Source organism: Taudactylus pleione, unplaced genomic scaffold (assembly GCF_031769625.1).
Source record: "Taudactylus pleione unplaced genomic scaffold, aTauple2 ptg000277l, whole genome shotgun sequence".
Classification (NCBI taxonomy): domain Eukaryota; kingdom Metazoa; phylum Chordata; class Amphibia; order Anura; family Myobatrachidae; genus Taudactylus; species Taudactylus pleione.
The window spans coordinates 72,529-91,279 of record NW_028284679.1 but is presented as its reverse complement, the minus strand read 5'-3'; the positions used below and the strand labels follow the sequence as shown (position 1 = coordinate 91,279).

General features: G+C 43.9%; 1 protein-coding gene across 1 annotated transcript in view; it reads right to left on the bottom strand.

Moving 5' to 3' along the window:
* The window catches only part of LOC148513533 (uncharacterized), a gene marked incomplete at its 5' end in the record, with an annotated part of 116,921 nt that extends 101,113 nt beyond the window's left edge, over positions 1-15,808 (bottom strand). The window contains 2 exons of the mRNA XM_088481750.1: positions 2,314-2,599; positions 15,710-15,808. Of these exons, the coding sequence (XP_088337876.1) occupies positions 2,314-2,599; positions 15,710-15,808 (385 nt within the window). The remainder of the gene's footprint in view (positions 1-2,313; positions 2,600-15,709) is intronic.
* Positions 15,809-18,751: the final 2,943 nt, after the last annotated feature.

Genomic DNA, 18,751 nt, shown 5'->3' with positions numbered 1-18,751 from the left:
TGTGACAAAGGAATGATAGGCTTCAGCGTGATGTGACAAAGGAATGATAGGCTTTGGTTTGATGTGACAAAGGAATGATAGGCTCTGGCATGATGTGACAAAGGAATGATAGGTTTTAGGGGTATTTATCACTTTGCTGATAAAGTATATAGGCCTCATATGTGATAAATTAATTTTGTGAATGAGTTCCAGCTCTTTGTCAGGACACACACATTTCTTGGACTTGAATATGGTTGATATCAATTTGCAATAACAGCTTGTCATTCATAGAATACTTCTATTTCATACTTAAAATCCATCTCACCAACTCTGACATCCTTCTCTCCTGTATCAGGAGAGGAAGTCACAGCCCTCATCCAGTCCTCCTTGACCCTATCCCCTCCCACTTCTTCCACTATCTCTCTACTTCTACCTGCTCCCATCTTGCCCAGCTCATTAATCTCTACCTCTCATTAGACACTGTCCCTTCTGCATTCAAGCATGCCCTTGTTTCCCCCATTCTTAAAAAAACCTACCTTTGATCCTAACACTCTCTCTAACTACAGACTCATCTCTCTTCTCCCTTTTGCCTCCAAGCTACTTGAGTGTATTGTCTACAACTGCCTTACTGCCTTTCTTTCTTCCCACTCCCTGCTTGTCCCATTTTAGTCTGGCTTCCATTCTTTCCACTCCACTGAAGCTGCCCCAAAAGCCAGCATTGACCTCCTTGTTACTAAATCCAAGGCCCACTACTCTCTGCTCATTCTTCTTGACCTCTCTGCTGCTTTTGACACTGTAGACCACCCTCTCCTCATGCAGATCCTTCACTTCCTTGTCTACATGATACTGCCCTCTCCTGGCTGTCCTCCTACCTCTCTGACCTCTCCTTCTCTGTCTCCTCTTCCACCTTGTTTCCACTAATGGTAGGTGTTCCCCAAGGTTCTGTTCTTGGACCTCTCCTTATCTCCCTCTATACATCTTCTTTAGGTCAACTCATCAGCTCTTTTTGCCTCCAATATCATCTCTATGCTGATGATACTCAGATCTACTTTTCCTCCCCTGACCTCTACCCCTCTCTCCTCACTTGTATCTCTGACTGCCTCTCCGCTATCTCTTCATGGATGACCCAGCACTTTCTTAAACTTAACATTTCTAAGACTGAGCTGATCATCTTCCCACCCTCCTGCTTTACCTCACTTCCCACAATTTAATTATCTATTAATGGCACAACTATCTCCTCTAGCCCCTAAGTGTGCTGTCTTGTATTTATCCTTGACTCCTCTCTCTCCTTCAAACCACAAATTCAGCACCTCTCACAGTCCTGTCGCTTCCATCTGAAAAATATTTCCAAGATCAGACCCTTTCTCACCCTGGAAGCAACTAAGACCCTAATCCACTCACTGGTCATCTCCAGATTGGACTATTGTAACCTCCACTTATCTGGCCTCCCTTACTCCCACCTCTCTCCAATCTGTCCTCAATGCTTCTGCTTGGCTCATCTCTCCAAACATTCTACATCCACCTCCCATCTCCTACAAGCCCTCCACTGGCTCCCCTTCCCTTTCAGAAACCAATTCAAGGTTCTTACACTTACTTACAAAGCCCTCACCCAATCCTTTCCCATTTACACCTCTGATTTCATCTCACTTGACTCTCCTGCCTGCCCACTTCACTCAACAAATGCATGCCGCCTCTCTTGCCAACTGATTACTTCCTCCCACTCCCGCCTCCAAGATTTTGCCTGTGCTGCTCCCTACCTCGGGAACTCTCTTCCTATCAGACTCTCCACCTCTCTGTAAATCTTCAAACTAGCTCTCAAAACTCACTACTTCATCAAAGCCTTCCAGCTCTCATCCTAACCTGCTGCTCCATGCTTCTTCCTTACTGTCTACCCCATCTGTGTCACTGCTGTCTTTCTGCCCCTCCCCTTTAGAATGTAAGCTCTCACGAGCAAGGCCCTCTTCCCCATGTGCTTTTCATACCCTTACTTATATGATTGTCTACTCCTAACTCTTCACAAGGGCACCTCACATTTGGTGCTGATGCCCTGTTGCTTTTGTGAGTGTTTGCTATGTCCTTGTCCTGCATTATATTGTACTGTAAGTCACTTTATTCTTGTTTGCTCATTTGTTATGTAATTTGTGAGGTGCTGCAGAACTCTTTTGGTGCCACATGAATAAAGGATAATTAGAATAATAGATAATAACTGATTAAAATGTAGGCATTCAACTATTTTGCATTTTTTCTATAACATACAGTATGCATTAACTTACCACAAATTTAAAATAACACACACACACACCCAACATGGAATAAGAGCAAATGAATACTCACCTTGGATTGTTATTCCCATTATTGTCCAGCGAGTCACCAACAAGAATTTCAGCTCCATCCAGATAATGTTGGCAGCAGTCTCCTCGGTTGGTGACCATTATGTAGTGTATCTTATAGCTTTGCAATAAATCCACTCTCCACCAGGGCGAGGGTGTAGTTTCGGTAGAGAAACATGAGCCATGCTGGAAGATAGGATCCATGTTTCCATCTATGGCATTTATAGCTGAGCTTAAAACTTCAACGTTTGTAGATTGTGTTGCGCGGCCTCTAAGTGCGACATTTTTAACTGTGATCAAAATTAAAAAAATAAAAAAATGCCATAAGAGATGAGTGATCACAACCATTAGCATTTATATCTATATTAATATTGTTTACATAATAACTAGTCATTTGCAAATGTTTATCAATAATTCTGCTAAATTCATGCTGTGTAAAGTATATTACATTTTCTTTGACTCATTGGTGAAACATTTATCTCTCAGGGGCCTATTCATCGTCACTTATTTTTCACAATAGAATGTGCTAATTAACATTTTCATATACTTTTGTAAAAAATAAGTATCAGGGCCTTTCATCAAGTTCCATAAAAGCATTTTTTTTTAACTTGATGATGTTACTGTACGCCACTCTGAGATGGCATTCAGCCCCCTATAGATTTACAAGGCAGCCACATGGCACAGGGATCTATTCAGATCCCTTCCTACTGTGACTGCACTGCCAAGCCCCGGAGCTCCGTGGCACTGCAGACATGTGGCAGGCTCATCGAGAGAAGACAGGTGAGCCGGGCTGAGGAGATGCGGTGGGACACGAAGGGGGCAGTTCAGACGGGACAACGCAGCCCCGCGGGGAGAGAGGGGGCCAGATCGTCATGCACAGCTTGAAGACAGGCAGTGAAAAGTTTCTCACTTATGAAAAACTGCTTTGTAGAAACAGCAGTTTTTCGGAAGTGATAGTTTAGGGCATGAGGCATTATGAATGAGGCATTATGAATGAGACATGATGAGTGCCTCCTAAACTGTGTTCAGGGGCGCCGAGAGGGGGGGGAGCGGGTACAGATTACCCGGGCCCGGGCTTCCCGAGGGGTCCGACGCCGCCCCCCCTCCCTCACAGCAGCCCAGCACACAGCGTGTGCTGAGCTGCAGTTGGAGACTGCTCGTGACTGCTGAGTAGCAGCCACAGCAGTCTCCTATGCCCTGTGCGGGGGAGCGATCACACTGATCGCGCCCCCCCTGGCTTTGCGCCGGGCTGAGGGGGCTCAGAGCGCCCCCCTTCACGGCGTTGCAAATCGTTTTTCTTTTATTTTTTTCGGAAAGGGGGCGTTGCCACGCCTCCCGAGATTAGGCCATGCCCCCTATTACCGGGGCCCGCCTTGGCTCTTGGCGGCCCTGACTGTGTTTGAACTTGCAGCGAGTTTTGATGTTTTGATGAATAGGCCCATCAGATCCTTGTGACTGGGGCTACTGGAGCTCTCGGATAAGAACATGCACAGAGTGTTCACGTCAGGAGTTTGCGCCATTCTTGAATTTTGGTTGGTTTGGCCGGACCACAACTTAATTATACATCCACTTGTGAAGTTATGTCTCTGAATCTCTTGCACAGTTGCTAAAAATGAAGAGGTCTGTCCTCACGGCAGATGCAGATTTCTGGCTTCACAGGGTGCCAGGACCCAGCCAGGCTTATACATGGAGGGGAAAAGGGGGAAAGATGGGAAGGTGGGTATGCAGCACAGGAATAGATCAAAATACTAAATATGTTGGGAAGTCCAAAAAATATACATAGGATTCATTATGTAGGAGAAAACCCCATAAATACAGAAATCAATGCAGAGGTGCTTCTTCGCAGTCCATAATCCAAGTACAAAGAGAAAGAGAGAAATGATAACTCCGATAGATGGGGAACACTATGCTACAGGAAATATTAAACATTGACCTTTATTATTAAATGTAAAAAAATGAATGAATACAAATTGGGTAAAGCAACCAAACTAAATATAATATAAATCAGAGATGAGCAAGTTCGGTTCCCTGAAAGCCAAACCCACCCAAACTTAGGGCTGGCTGTACATATAGGCTGGTTTTTGTTGTGACTGAGGTTGTCCTGTCCATCCATAGGGACTGGCTGTCTGTTGTCCATATATAGGGGCTGGCTGTTGTCCATATATAGGGGCTGGCTGGCTGTTGTCCTGTCCATAGGGGCTGGCTGTTCTGCTGTGTTGTCCAGGGGGTGCTCTGTCCATGAGGGGTGCTCTTCACCCCCAGTGTGAAAACACAAACAAACAATTTTTTCTGTGCGTGTTAGCCACACTTGTCAGTAACGTAGGTGCACAGGGGTGCTGTGCTGCTATCTGTCAAGGGGCTGCTGCCTCTTTCAAGGGTGCTCTTCATGCCCAGTGTGAAAAAAATAAATATTTTTTTTTCTGTGCGGGTTAGCCACACTTGTCAGCAACGTAGGTGTGCCGGGGTGCTCCACCCCCAGTGTGAAAAAGAAAAATACAATTATTTTTTCTGTGCATGTTAGCCACATTTGTCAGCAATATAGGTGTGCAGGGGTGCATTGTTGCTGTCTGTCAAGGGGCTGCTGCCTCTTTCAGGGGTGCTCTACACCCTCAGTGTGAAAAAAAAACAACATTTTTTTCTGTGTGTGGTTGAGAGCGTTAGCCCCAACTTAGCTGCACTATAATTGCTTGGTGACACTGCTGTAAGACCGCAGTGAGTATGGAGGACAGTCACATGACAGGAGAGCAGGATCCACATACCAGTCTTGTAGCTGCCGGCAGCAGTCATGATGACGATGCAAGGACGTCAACGTCATCTATGAAGGCTGATGTACCAGGGCTTAAGTTAGGCCAAAAAGTCAGGCTAAAAAAATCAACTTTTACCCTGTTAAAGAAAAAAAAAATCTAAAGCTAAGTCAGCTTTAGAGAAACAAAAAATTGGCAAATTCACTACACGAAGTGGCAAGGAAAGTATAAGGCCCTGACCTTTATTTATGACTGGTGGTTCTAGTTGTGATTATTTAAGCCCTTCTGCTTGTAGAAGAGGTACCAAAAATATGTAAATTGTTTCAGAAAACTCACAGATCCCCGAGGAGAGTCCAAGTTTTGTCTACGGTTGCCATGTGTGAGCCTGACCTTTCTAATACTGCACTTGAAGAGGATCCTACTTCCACCATTTTGTGTGCCCTCTGCATATGGGGGGATGAGCAGCACAAGTCAACATTCTGACGTAGAAATTGAGGATGCTTCTGTGGAATTGCACCAGGAGGATGAGGAGGATATTTATGTAGTTGGCGATAACAACAAGGATGATGAGGATGTTGATGCCGAGGATGTTTGTGAAAAAACTGTAAATCAGGCAACAGTTGTTGCCCATGTTGGGAAAAATCCCATTGTTACCATGCCTGGGCAAAGAACCAAAAAATCCACTTCTCATGTGTGGAATTATTTCCACTCAAATCCGGACAACCTTTTCCAAGTCATTTCTAAAAATTGCCAAGTAACAGTGAGTAAAGGTAAGGACCTTAACCATCTAGGAACCTCCTCCCTGTTACGTCACTTGCAGTGCATTCATCAAATTGAAAAGGGTGTTTCAAATTCAGAAACTTTGGGGACAAAAAACCTAACCACAATCAGCCCAGTGTCACCTAGCTGCTCCCTTATATCTGGATCCAAGTGCCTGCAATCTCCACCACCAACACCTGCATCATCATCAACATCCTCAATCATGATTGGAAGTAGTCCTGCATCCAATTTCAAAAACATGACAGACTCCTCTCCTATCCTAGATTCCTCAGAAAAATCCTTAAGTGCTATGTCTGTTACTGCTGCTGGGGTGGCTCTTCATCCCAGAAAGGGATGAAGAAGTCTACTACTAGTAGTAATTTTAAAAAACATTTGACTATTAAACAGCTAAAACCACATGATTTGGGCCTGTTTTTGTTCCTACAGTATTATTGACCTTAATAACAATAATTTTCAGGCATTTCTAGGCATTCTAATCACCTCACAGCTCACAATAGTGATTTCACTACTTTTCACCAATATAGGCCAAAGGCTGCAACGAGATGGCTGGCTAAAGTAAGCAACAGAGCAGCGGCACAAACGCAAGGCAGTTTAAAAAAATATAGGACATCTATGAAACATTGCCACACAGCAGTGGCAGACAGGATGGCAGTTTAATAAACTATAATAATGTCAGTCGGCAATGCCCCAAATTGTGCCAAATGTAAAGGAAAGAGGTGCAAGATAGAATTGTCCCTCCAACCCAGTCTTATGTGGGATATGAAAAAGGACATGCACAGTTTAACAAACCAAGCACTTTAGCGACTAGGACTGATACTTTCGTGGCTGAACTCCTTGGTTTGTTTGGACCCCCACAAAACATTTTTTGGGAGGACTACCTTCAATTATTAAGGAGGAGGTTGATGATGAGGGTGTTGGTGGTGGAGATTGTATGTTCTGGTCCACACTGCTGGTAGCTGATACTGGACTGCTTGTTATTAATTTACAAATTATAATTTTGTTAAACAAATTGCATGAACTCACTGCAAATGACGTAACAGGGAGGAGGTGCCTAGATGGTTAACGTCCCTTCCTCTGCTAACTTTGGCTTTACAAATGGAACAGATGCCTTCACAACTGTTGTCAGAATTTAGATTAAAATAATTCCACACCCAAGACGTTGCTTTTCTGGCTTTCTTTTTATCATTAGCAAGAACTGTTGCCACTGGTGGCTGATTTACGCAAACCACATCCTTATCATCAACATCCACATTAGTGTCAGATAGGACTCAAATTTCCCCCTCATCCTCCTTTTGCACTTCCTCCACACTATCATCCTTATTTTTTATTATTTCACCATCTAATACTAGCACAGCTGTCATGGCATCAGTGATCCGTTGTGAAACTGGGTGACAGCTGTTATACTTACTTCCTCTATCAAAGGACTGTTTAATAGTCAATTGTTTTTTTAAATTACTTCCAATCACGAATGAGGATGTTGATGATGATGCAGGTGTTAGTGTTGGAGATCGAAGGTGCTTGGATCCCACAGAGAGGGAGCAGGTAGGTGACACTGGACTTGTTACATTTTGAGTTTTGGAACTTGGCGACATACACTTTGATATTTGATGAATGCGCTCCAAATGACGTAAAAAGGAGGAGGTTCCCAGGTGGTTTAGGTCCCTCCCTCTACTCACTCTTGCTTTGCAATGGTTAAATATGGCTTGGCACCTGTTGTCCGAATTGGGGTGGAAATAATTCCACCCGTTAGAAGTAGGGTTTTTTTGTCTTTTGCCCCGGCATGACAACAATGGGCTTTGGCTTTTTCAATCCATGGGTAACAGCTGTTGCCTTACTTACACAAAGGACATACTCGACATCAACATCCTCATCACCAACATCTTCATCATCAACATCCTCATCATCCAAGGCACCTTCAACTACCAAAGTATCCTCCTCCTCCATGTGCGATTCCACAGAAGCATCCTCACTGACTACATCTGCAAGATGTTGACTGCCCTTCCCCACATTTACAGAGGGCACACAAATGTTGGAACTTGAAGGATCCTCCAGTAAACTAGTATTTAGGTTGGGCTCACACATGGCAACCGCGGACACACTTGCACTCTCCTCAGGGATTTGTGATTTTGATTTCTCAGGGCACACAGTTGTTTTTTCCGAAGGGCTATCAGAATCAGCAGTCTTCCTAAATAAAGGCCAAGACCTTATCCTTCCCCTGCCACTTCATGTAGTGAAGGGCATATTGCCAAATTTTTGTTTATCTAAAGGCAAATTTCCTTTCAAAATTTATTTTTCTTAACTTCAGTAAAAGTAGCTTTACCAGATCGATGGCATGACTTAGGCCCTGGGGCATGGGCCTTCATATAGAACAAGGAAGTTGACAGCCTTGCACTGCTGGTGGCAGCTACAACATGTGGTTCTTGGCCTTGCTCTCCTGTCATGTGACAGCCCTCCATATTTTCTGTGATCTTGAAGCAGTGTCACAAGCACTGATAGTGTAGCCAAGGTGCGGTCACAAATATTACACACGTGCAGTCGTCCACACACACACAAAAATATTAGACAAAAAACAGACACAGACAGTAAAAGATCAAAAAAAAGACAATTTTTTTTTTTTTTTTATTTAAGCTCCAGAACTTGAACCCAGAGCACTGATTGATCATGACTGGAGTCAGGCAGCACTAGGTTGCAATTTGCATTGCTGGCTAGATCTTGTGCGGTTAAGCCTAACACACACGCACACACAGAAAAATATTACACAAAAACACTTTTATTGGGGTTTTTTTTTTTTACTATTTTTTTTTTTGAGTCCAGAACTTGGGCCCAGATGGACACAGCAGAGCCCAGATGTATTCTGCACCAGCCCAGATGGACAGACCAGACAGCACAGCCCAGGATGGATCAGCAGCACCAGCCCAGGACACAGCAGACAGCACAGCACCACCAGCCCAGGACACAGCAGACAGCACAGCACCACCAACCCAGGACACAGCAGACAGCACAGCACCACCAACCCAGGACACAGCAGACAGCACCAGCCCAGAATGGATCAGCACCACCAGCCCAGGACACAGCAGACAGCACAGCACCACCAGCCCAGGACACAGCAGACAGCACATCACCACCAACCCAGGACACAGCAGACAGCACAACACCAAACAACACCAGCAACTCTCCCAGCCCTACACTACCCACCCTCCCTGTTCAGTCTCCATAGCCGGAGTGAAATGGCGTCCGCCGCATGGTCCCTATATGCTACATTGATCATAGAGACGTAAGCTTGTGAACCGCAAGATTTCTGACTCTATGGTGTTGCCTTGGTTTTGAGATCCGAGTCAGGTGGGAAACCCCGAGCCTGCTTGGATCTGTCTCGGATCTGCTAAATTCGGGTGGGTTCGGATCTCCGAAATATGAACCCGCTCATCTCTAGTAATTTTATACAATATTTTTTAATAATTTTGCACCTTAAACAAAGTTTGTGTACACTGAACAATCAGAAAGCAAAGGGGTCTGTGTCTCAGTCATGCCCCAAACATTCCGTATTTTGGAATATTCCATAGTTCTGAATATTTGTATATGGGAGACTCAAACTGCATAACGGAAAGCAAATTGAAAAAGTCACCGGAAATGCCCCAGAATAACTCACTAAACAATCCTAAGTATTTTTAAGAAAAAAATGCTTAGGGTGCTCGCCTCTAAACAGCACCATCACTAGTGCTTCTACCTAGTTTGTATTGGAAAAGTTGAGGGGGTTAATTATTGTGCCCCCCCACACCAATTTTTTCATTACCAGCTCTAGACTTGTACAGCCAGGGATAGTAGAACCATAGATGGGAGTTTGGGGATTTCCCCACCAAGATTGTGCCAGCCCTAGTCCAGCTGGTACTGAGGGGAGTTCTGGCCATACAGCTGCACGATTTTGGGCTGATTGTCCGATTTTCGATGCACCGTACGATCAATCGTGCAGAAATCGTGCATTTTTCAACTCGGATGCGATCCGATGCACGCTCCCACGGCTACAGAAATGGATTGTATGATCAGATGTGCACTCCATATGATCCATCATATTCATATGCTGATTGTGCCCTGTTTTTTCAGCATGCGATGAATCGTGCGTCCGAGCGATGTCATTTGTTAAAAAAAAAAAGACTGATGCACGCACAGGGAGATCCGTGATGCGTGCAGCTGACTGTAATAAAATAAGCAGAGATGCAGAGATGGTTCAGTGAGAACCATCTGTGCATCTGTGAAAAAAAAAGTGTTTAAAAATAAAAACCGGTGTACCCCCCCAAAAAAAGAGCTACCGGCCCCGGGCTTTTAGGGACACAGTGCTGTGTCCCTAAAAGCTCGGGGTCGGTTGCTCTTTTGGGGGGGGGTATGCCGGTTTTTATTTTCCCTTCACTCACTCTCCCCAATACACAGCCACTCCCTTCACTCACCCTCACCAATACAAAGCCCCTCCCTTCACTCTGTCTCATCAATACACAACCCCTCCCTTCACTCACACTCCCCAATACACAGTTCCTCCCTTTACTCATTCTCACCAATACTCAGCCCCTCCCTTCACTCACTCTATCCAGTACATCACCCCCGTTTTTCACTCTCTCCCCAATACACAGCTCCTCCCTTCACTCACTCTCCACAATACACAGCCCCTCCCTTCACTCACTCTCCACAATACACAGCCCCTCCCTTCACTCACTCTCACCAATACACAGCCCCTCCCTTCACTCACTCTCCCCAATACACAGCCTCTCCCATTACTCACCCTCACCAAAACACAGCCCCTCCCTTCACTCACTCTCACCAATACACAGCCTTCCCTTCACTCAACCTCTCCAATACACAGCTCCTCCATTCACTCACTCTCACCAATACACAGCCCCTCCCTTCACTCACTCTCCCCAATACACAGCCCCTCCCCTTTACTCACCCTCACCAATACACAGCCCTCCCTTCACTCACTCTCACCAATACACAGCCCCTCCCTTCACTCACTCTCCCCAATACACAGACCCTACCTTTACTCACCCTCACCAATACACTGCCCCTCCCTTCACTCTCTCTCACCAATACACAGCCCCTCCCTTCTCTCACTCTCCCCAATACACAGCCCCTCCCCTTTACTCACCCTCACCAATACACTGCCCCTCCCTTCACTCTCTCTCACCAATACACAGCCCCTCCCTTCACTCACACTCCCCAATACACAGTTCCTCCCTTTACTCACTCTCCCCAATGCACAGCACCTCCCTTCACTCACCAATACACAACCCCTCCTTTCACTTTCACTCACCAATACACAACCCGTCCCTTCACCCACTTTATCCAGTACTTAGCCCCCTTTTTTCACTCACTCTCCACAATACACAGCCCCTCCCTTAACTTACTCTCCACAATACACAGCCCCTCCCTTTACTCACTCTATCCAATACACAGCTCCTCCCTCCACTCTCTCCACAATACACAGCCACTCCCGTCACTCACTCTATCCAATACACAGCCCCTCCCTCCACTCACTCTATCCAATACACAGCTCCTCCCTCCACTCTCTCCACAATACACAGCCACTCCCGTCACTCACTCTATCCAATACCCAGCTCCTCCCTTCACTCACTCTTTACAATACACAGCCCCCTATATGCATTCTATCCAAAGCACAGCCCTATTTTTACTTACCCTACCCAATACAAAGCACCCCATCTTCATTTACTATCCCCAATACACAGTCATTCACTTCACTTACTCTACCCAATACCTAGCCTCCCTCTTCAATCAATCTCCCCAAAACATAGCCCTCACTCCATTCACCTTATCCAATCTACAATCTGTTCTTTTCATTCACTCTCCCTAAGATACAGCCACTTCTCTTCACATCTCCCCAATACACAGCCTCTCAATTCATTGACTCTCCCCAATGCACAGCTCATACTCTTTATTCATTCATCCTAACACTCAGCCCCTTCTCTTCACTCACATTTTCTAATACACAGCCCTCACACTTAAAGCACCATTTCTCACTCACTCTTCCCAATACACAGCACCTTCTCTCACTCTCTCCGATATACAGCCCCCTCTTTCATTTACTCCCCCCAATACACAGCCCTCTCTCACTCTCCCCAATACACAGCCCCCTCTCACTCATTTCCCAAATACACATCCTTCTCTCTCACTCACTTTCCCCAATACACAGCCCTCTCTTACTCTCCCCAATAGACAGCCCCCTCTCTCACTCACTCGATACACAGCGCTTGCAAGCGAGTCTGAATGAGGTCCTAAGTCCTTTATTCACTTCACCAGGATAAAAGTGTTGTCAGGATCTTCCAATCAGATAATTACAGATGTACCCACATACATCTATCCTCCATGTGCTACAAGTCACGCCACACATAACGCGGGAGCTCAGTGTGATTCAGAAGCGCCGAGCATCTTTTCGTGCATCTTTTACCCATCAAAGATGTCTTATTCACACAGCGATACGGATTGATAGCACAAGCAGCTTCTGATGATTAAAATGAGCATGTAACACTTGCCAGAGCTAACACACAAAAAGATTAGAAATTACCGCACTGTACAAGAAGCAGTGAAGAAAAAAAAAACTGTGCTGACATTTGAGCCTCTTCATTTACTAAATATTTTTTGTTTTAGGCAAAGCTGTGTAATACAGATTTCACTTTTAAATCACCTTGTAAAATGATTTAAAAATCTGCACTTTTTGCCAAAGTTGCTAGAAATCGAATCACGCTACAGTGAATTGCAGAGTCCTCCCTTAGATTTATCATAGGTTCTGTTACGTCAGTAAAAACAAAAAAAAACAAAAACAAAAATGAGAGAAATACTTTGACTTTTGTGTACTAGGCCCCTAATTGCTTCTTCTCAATGTTCTGCTTCTCTTTATTTCTCCTGTACCTCAATAAAACATAAATATACAATATATTGGGGAAAAAATAAAATAAGAAAATGTATTTTGTTGCTGATCCCGGATTACGCACCAGAGAGAGTGCTGAGAACAGCCAGACGCTTTGGAAACACTAGAACGTGCCCATTCTGTGATGCCATGCCCCTAGCAGGATACGGCCAGGTGCACCCAACCCCCTTGTCCTACTGTAACTTAGATATTTGTAACACTTAAAGGTGTTTTATATACACATGCAGACACTTGCTGGTAAAGCATGGATGCCAAGCACAGAGGGTCGCCAACCTGTGGTAAAAGTATTTGATGATTTTATTGACCCTATTTGAAGGGTCCACTTGTTAATTACTGATATACATATATTATAAATACTCTGTGGCCAACTGGCGTTTTACCTGTATATTATATATACTAGTAATTACAGGGGTGAGATGACGACCCCTGTACACGCCTGGTGCACACACACAGTAATTAGATCGGGATGTTTAATTACACGAGTCACCATCTTGTTACAAAAGGGCTGTTAGAGTAGCGCCACTGGGTAACATGTTGGGACACTGGGCCTCATTCAGCAAGGATCTCAGTAGCTAATACGCACGCAATCAGCCAATTGTTGTGTTCCGAGCATGCGTATGTATCGCAGTGTGTGTGCGCAAACTAGCTATTGTGATCGGGACTGCGATCGCAGAGGCTGCGCAGACTCCTCGCAGAATGATTGACAGGAAGCACCATTTGTGGGTGGTGACAGAGGGGTGGTTGGGGAAACGCAGGCGTGCCAGTGCGTTTGCGCGCCGTTGCAGGGGAGTACATAAATTATCCACTGCGATAGCCTATGCTGTGTGAGGTCAGATAGCGTGCGCGGTTGTTAGCAATTTTTGAGTAAGGTCAGGGATTGTGCAACTGTGCGTGAGGCTGCGATGGTGCTCAATTGTACCGATGGTTTAACTATACGGATGTGAGTAAGGGGAAGTGGACGTCCTTATGTCAGGCTGTGATCGCAATGCGAATACAAACATTTACATATCACCGCTGATATTAGCAACTGCGCTGCGTGCGTATTAGCAGAATAGCGATCCTTGCTAAATTAGGCCCACAGAGTGTAGACGTGAACTGGCATCTAACCTATGTGCTGCTTTTATTGCACACACCCTGTTGACTATTGTCTTCATTTGACCTCTCCAACTGGGGATACGGGACGACGCCCCGCCAGACACAGACTTGGATACCCCGCGTTTAGGACTTCGATTGACTCACAGCTACACCTCTCCATGGTACACTACCCCAGGTAGTATCACTGACTGCTCTGTATCCCAGCTGATACATACCCCCACCATCTTATATATACCCTGCCCCGAATTCCAGTTCCCCCACTGAGATTCACCACTCTGCAACAAGCTATATACGTAAGGGGCATTGTGACCCCCTATCTTATTAATTAATAAATAAATCCCTTTTTACACTTTCATCCACTGTGTCAGTTTTACGTACCACACCAAGTGTAGCGCCGACCTCTAATCCACAATTGTTTACTTCACTAAATCGCTAGACCTGGGAACCATGTACAGGGCATGATAGGCTGTATGATAGGTGCAGACAGGCTCCGTCATGCAAGATGTGGGGGCTGGGGTCAGGGCCATCTCTTCCATTGGGCTTGTTGGGCAGTTGCCCAAGGGCCCGAAGCTTGTAGGGGCCCACCAACATGCCCCCATGAATCCGCAGCCAATTGGTAAATTTGTGATATTTTTATAAGCCAGCCACCGGTGCACTGTATTCTGATCTAACCTCCCCCTGCCCATCCCCCCCGGTGACGAGTACTCACCTTGGTCCCAGTTTCACTTCATCCGCCGGCTTCAGACCAGTCAGACAGAGTCTCTCTGCATGTGTGGGAGGTCTGATGGGCATGCAGGAGGGTTTAGTTTTATTGACCATTTACATTTTTTCCTGTGAATGGGTGGGTAGGGGCCCCAGTGCATTGCTTTCCCCAGGGCCCACACTGCTGTTAAGACAACCCTGGCTGGGACACATGTATGAGTTATATGAAAATGCTGATCTGCACCATAAGACAGTCTCAATATTCCAATGAAAACTTGCTGCAGCATAATTACTACACTGACATATGGTGCAGCAAATATCACTGGCTCAGGCCTACACAACTGGTCCCCTGCAGTCCAGCTCATCTGTCCATCTTCAGAACCATTGATGCGTGCTGTATGTCCAGCCAATCAGTGGATGCTCCAGGACCCCAAGTGTTTTCTGCCACGCATACATGAATGACTCTGGGTCTGATTGAGGGGTGGACACAGCTGCTGTGCAAATATATGCTCGTGCCGCAGGAGGCATCTTGTGCAAATTGGCAAATCCTGCCGCCTTCTGTGATCTGCAGCTTCGTACAAGGACGAGGCATTGTACCATCTGCGTGAACATTGGGCATCTGAGTAACTCTGAGGATACGTAGGGTGGCCAGCGTTTTAACGGTGCCTTGCCTTGGCATGCCTACAAAACAGGACCAACATGTCCCCATTTGGTAAAATGCTCAGCATCAAAAAAATACAGATCCAAAACCAAAACACGCAAGGGCAGTTTTGTCAAAACCAAATTCAGATCCAAAACTTGAAGGAGCTCTAGATCCAAAACCAAAACTTGGGGTTCGGTGCACATGAGAGAGAGAGAGAGAGAGAGAGAGAGAGAGAGAGAGAGAGAGAGAGAGAGAGAGTTGCCATCAATTATAGTAATAATTTAGTTTATATATCACTTTTCTCCAGTAGGACTCGCAGTGCTATTGAGGTACAAATAAAGCAATACAGAGGTTTAGATTTACATAAAATGCAGAACTTTATATTGATTTTAATAAGTTGTAGGTCTTTTATTTTTATCTTGTATAGTCCCAGCTTGTCTTCTGCCCTTATTTGGTTTTTATCCCAACCCTGACTACAAAGCAAAAATGATTTACTAAACCGACTCACCCTCACAGGTCCGGGCAGTAGTAACGATCATCAGCCAGAAGAGAGCAGCGGTGAGTAATAACGCCATTGGCTGGGAACAAGCACTATCTGTACCAGCAGCTGTAAGACACAGAAACAGGAGCTGGTATAAAATATTCATTCAAATACATCTCAGAAGGCGCAGGGCGGCAGATGCGCAGTTGAACGCAAGTCGGTCGTTAGTACATCCGCGTTAAGGTGTAAATTTTAAGAATCGCGTTGATCCGAATTTATATGTACGGGAGCTTTTGACATATTTTCAAACACAGGGATTTACTTAGGGAAAACGGGAGAATTTTTGGTATCTTATAGGTGATCATGGCCAATTTTTCAGTTAAAATGCCCCCAAAAATACAAGTAGAAATGAATATACCATTGTCTGAACACGGCAGTACTTTCCATAGACAGGAATACAACATGGGAATTTATCAAAAATCGTGATTATAATCCTGGATGTAATAAATGCAAACATCGCGTAAAAATAGAACATTAAAATAGACCACCTCCTGAGCAACGTGTCTAGCAGAAACATACAGTACACAGATCAGTGTGATCCGTGCATGTTTCTGCAATCTTTGTGCTAATTAAATGGTTAATGTTAAAGAAAAAAATTACTTGGGGTCCCCCTTCCAAAGCATAACCAGCCCCGGGCTCGTGAGCCAGTCCTGGTTCTAAAAATACGGGGGGGGGAAATGAGTAGTGTTCCCCTGTATTTTAGGAACCAGCACTGGGCTCCTGAGCCAGTCCTGGTTTTAAAAATAGGGATAAAAAATGCGTGGGGTTCCACATATTTTTGAAACCAGCACCAGACTCAATTCTAGCAGGGCTGTAATGCCACAGCCAGGGGACCCTGTCATTGGCTCATCCTGACCAAAGCATTAATATCTCAAGCTAGTCAACCCAAGCTGGAGACCTCAGTATGTTGTAGGTAAATTATATCAACCCAGCTATCTCCATTATATGCCATGCTATCATTGTTTGAGTCTGTCATAATGTAACATTTCCCATTTATATACTAATGTAATGTATTAATTATCATTGCCCTTTGAAATCCATTGGTTAAAACCATCGGTCATTGACGGCTTTGTAAAACTGTCTGAAAGCAAATCTACCCCTAGGGACGGACATCCGAGGGCTAACCATCAATGGTCTTTATCAATGATGCCATCGGTGATTAACATCAATGGCATAAAATCATCAATGGTTTCACCCATCGATGGACATTGATGTTTGTGGAGTGGGCCAATCAGGTACAAGGGGCAAGATGTAGCGGTGCATCATGGGCATGGCTAAGCTCTGTGCCCGCTGAACTGGCTTAAAAAATAAATATTGTTACACCTCTGCAAGTCACGGAAGAGAACCATCAGACCTCCACCATCAATGGCACCTGCTAATGTTTCCTCTGCCTCACCTTCCCACTACACTCCCCAAGCTTATCCTATCCAGGTTCACAGCACCCCAGCTGTTGAAGAACTACACATCCCAGGAAATCTGGACAGAGTTTAGCTATTCGACCATGCTAAAACTGTTGCAAGGCATGCTGGGAATTGTAGTTCAACAACAGCTAGGGGGGCCCTTATTGCCCACCCCTCATTCACCTGGTATCAGATATTGTTATTATAGTTTAATGTCTGCATTAAATAATTTAACCAAACCATCAGGTATTTTATACTGACGTTCAATTCAATTTCACTAGAGCAGCAACTACACATGGAAAAGTCATTAGGGACCCTTTAGTTCCACATACACATGTGTGTTACTGCTATTATATATATACAGTATATACACACACACATGGGGATTACTGTGTCTAAGATATTATATAAATACAGTATATATACACACACATGGGGATTACTGTGTCTAAGATATTATATATATACAGTATATATACACACACACATGGGGATTACTGTGTCTAAGATATTATATAAATACAGTATATACACACACACATGGGGATTACTGTGTCTAAGATATTATATATATACAGTATATACACACACATGGGGATTACTGTGTCTAAGATATTATATAAATACAGTATATACACACACATGGGGATTACTGTGTCTAAGATATTATATATATACAGTATATATACACACACACATGGGGATTACTGTGTCTAAGATATTATATATATACAGTATATATACACACACACACATGGGGATTACTGTGTCTAAGATATTATATATATACAGTATATACACACACACATGGGGATTACTGTGTCTAAGATATTATATATATACAGTATATACACACACACATGGGGATTACTGTGTCTAAGATATTATATAAATACAGTATATACACACACACATGGGGATTACTGTGTCTAAGATATTATATATATACAGTATATACACACACATGGGGATTACTGTGTCTAAGATATTATATAAATACAGTATATACACACACACATGGGGATTACTGTGTCTAAGATATTATATATATATACAGTATATATACACACACATGGGGATTACTGTGTCTAAACTATTATATATATACAGTTTATATACACACACATGGGGATTACTGTGTCTAAGCTATTATATATATATATAGTATATATACACACAAATGGGGATTACTGTGTCTAAGATATTATATATATACAGTATATACACACACACATGGGGATTACTTTGTCTAAGATATTATATATATACAGTATATATACACACACATGGGGATTACTGTGTCTAAGATATTATATAAATACAGTATATATACACACACATGGGGATTACTGTGTCTAAGATATTATATAAATACAGTATATAGTTATACACACACATGGGGATTACTGTGTCTAAGATATTATATAAATACAGTATATACACACACACATGGGGATTACTGTGTCTAAACTATTATATATATACAGTATATACACACACACATGGGGATTACTGTGTCTAAGCTATTATATATATACAGTATATACACACACACATGGGGATTACTGTGTCTAAGATATTATATAAATACAGTATATACACATACACA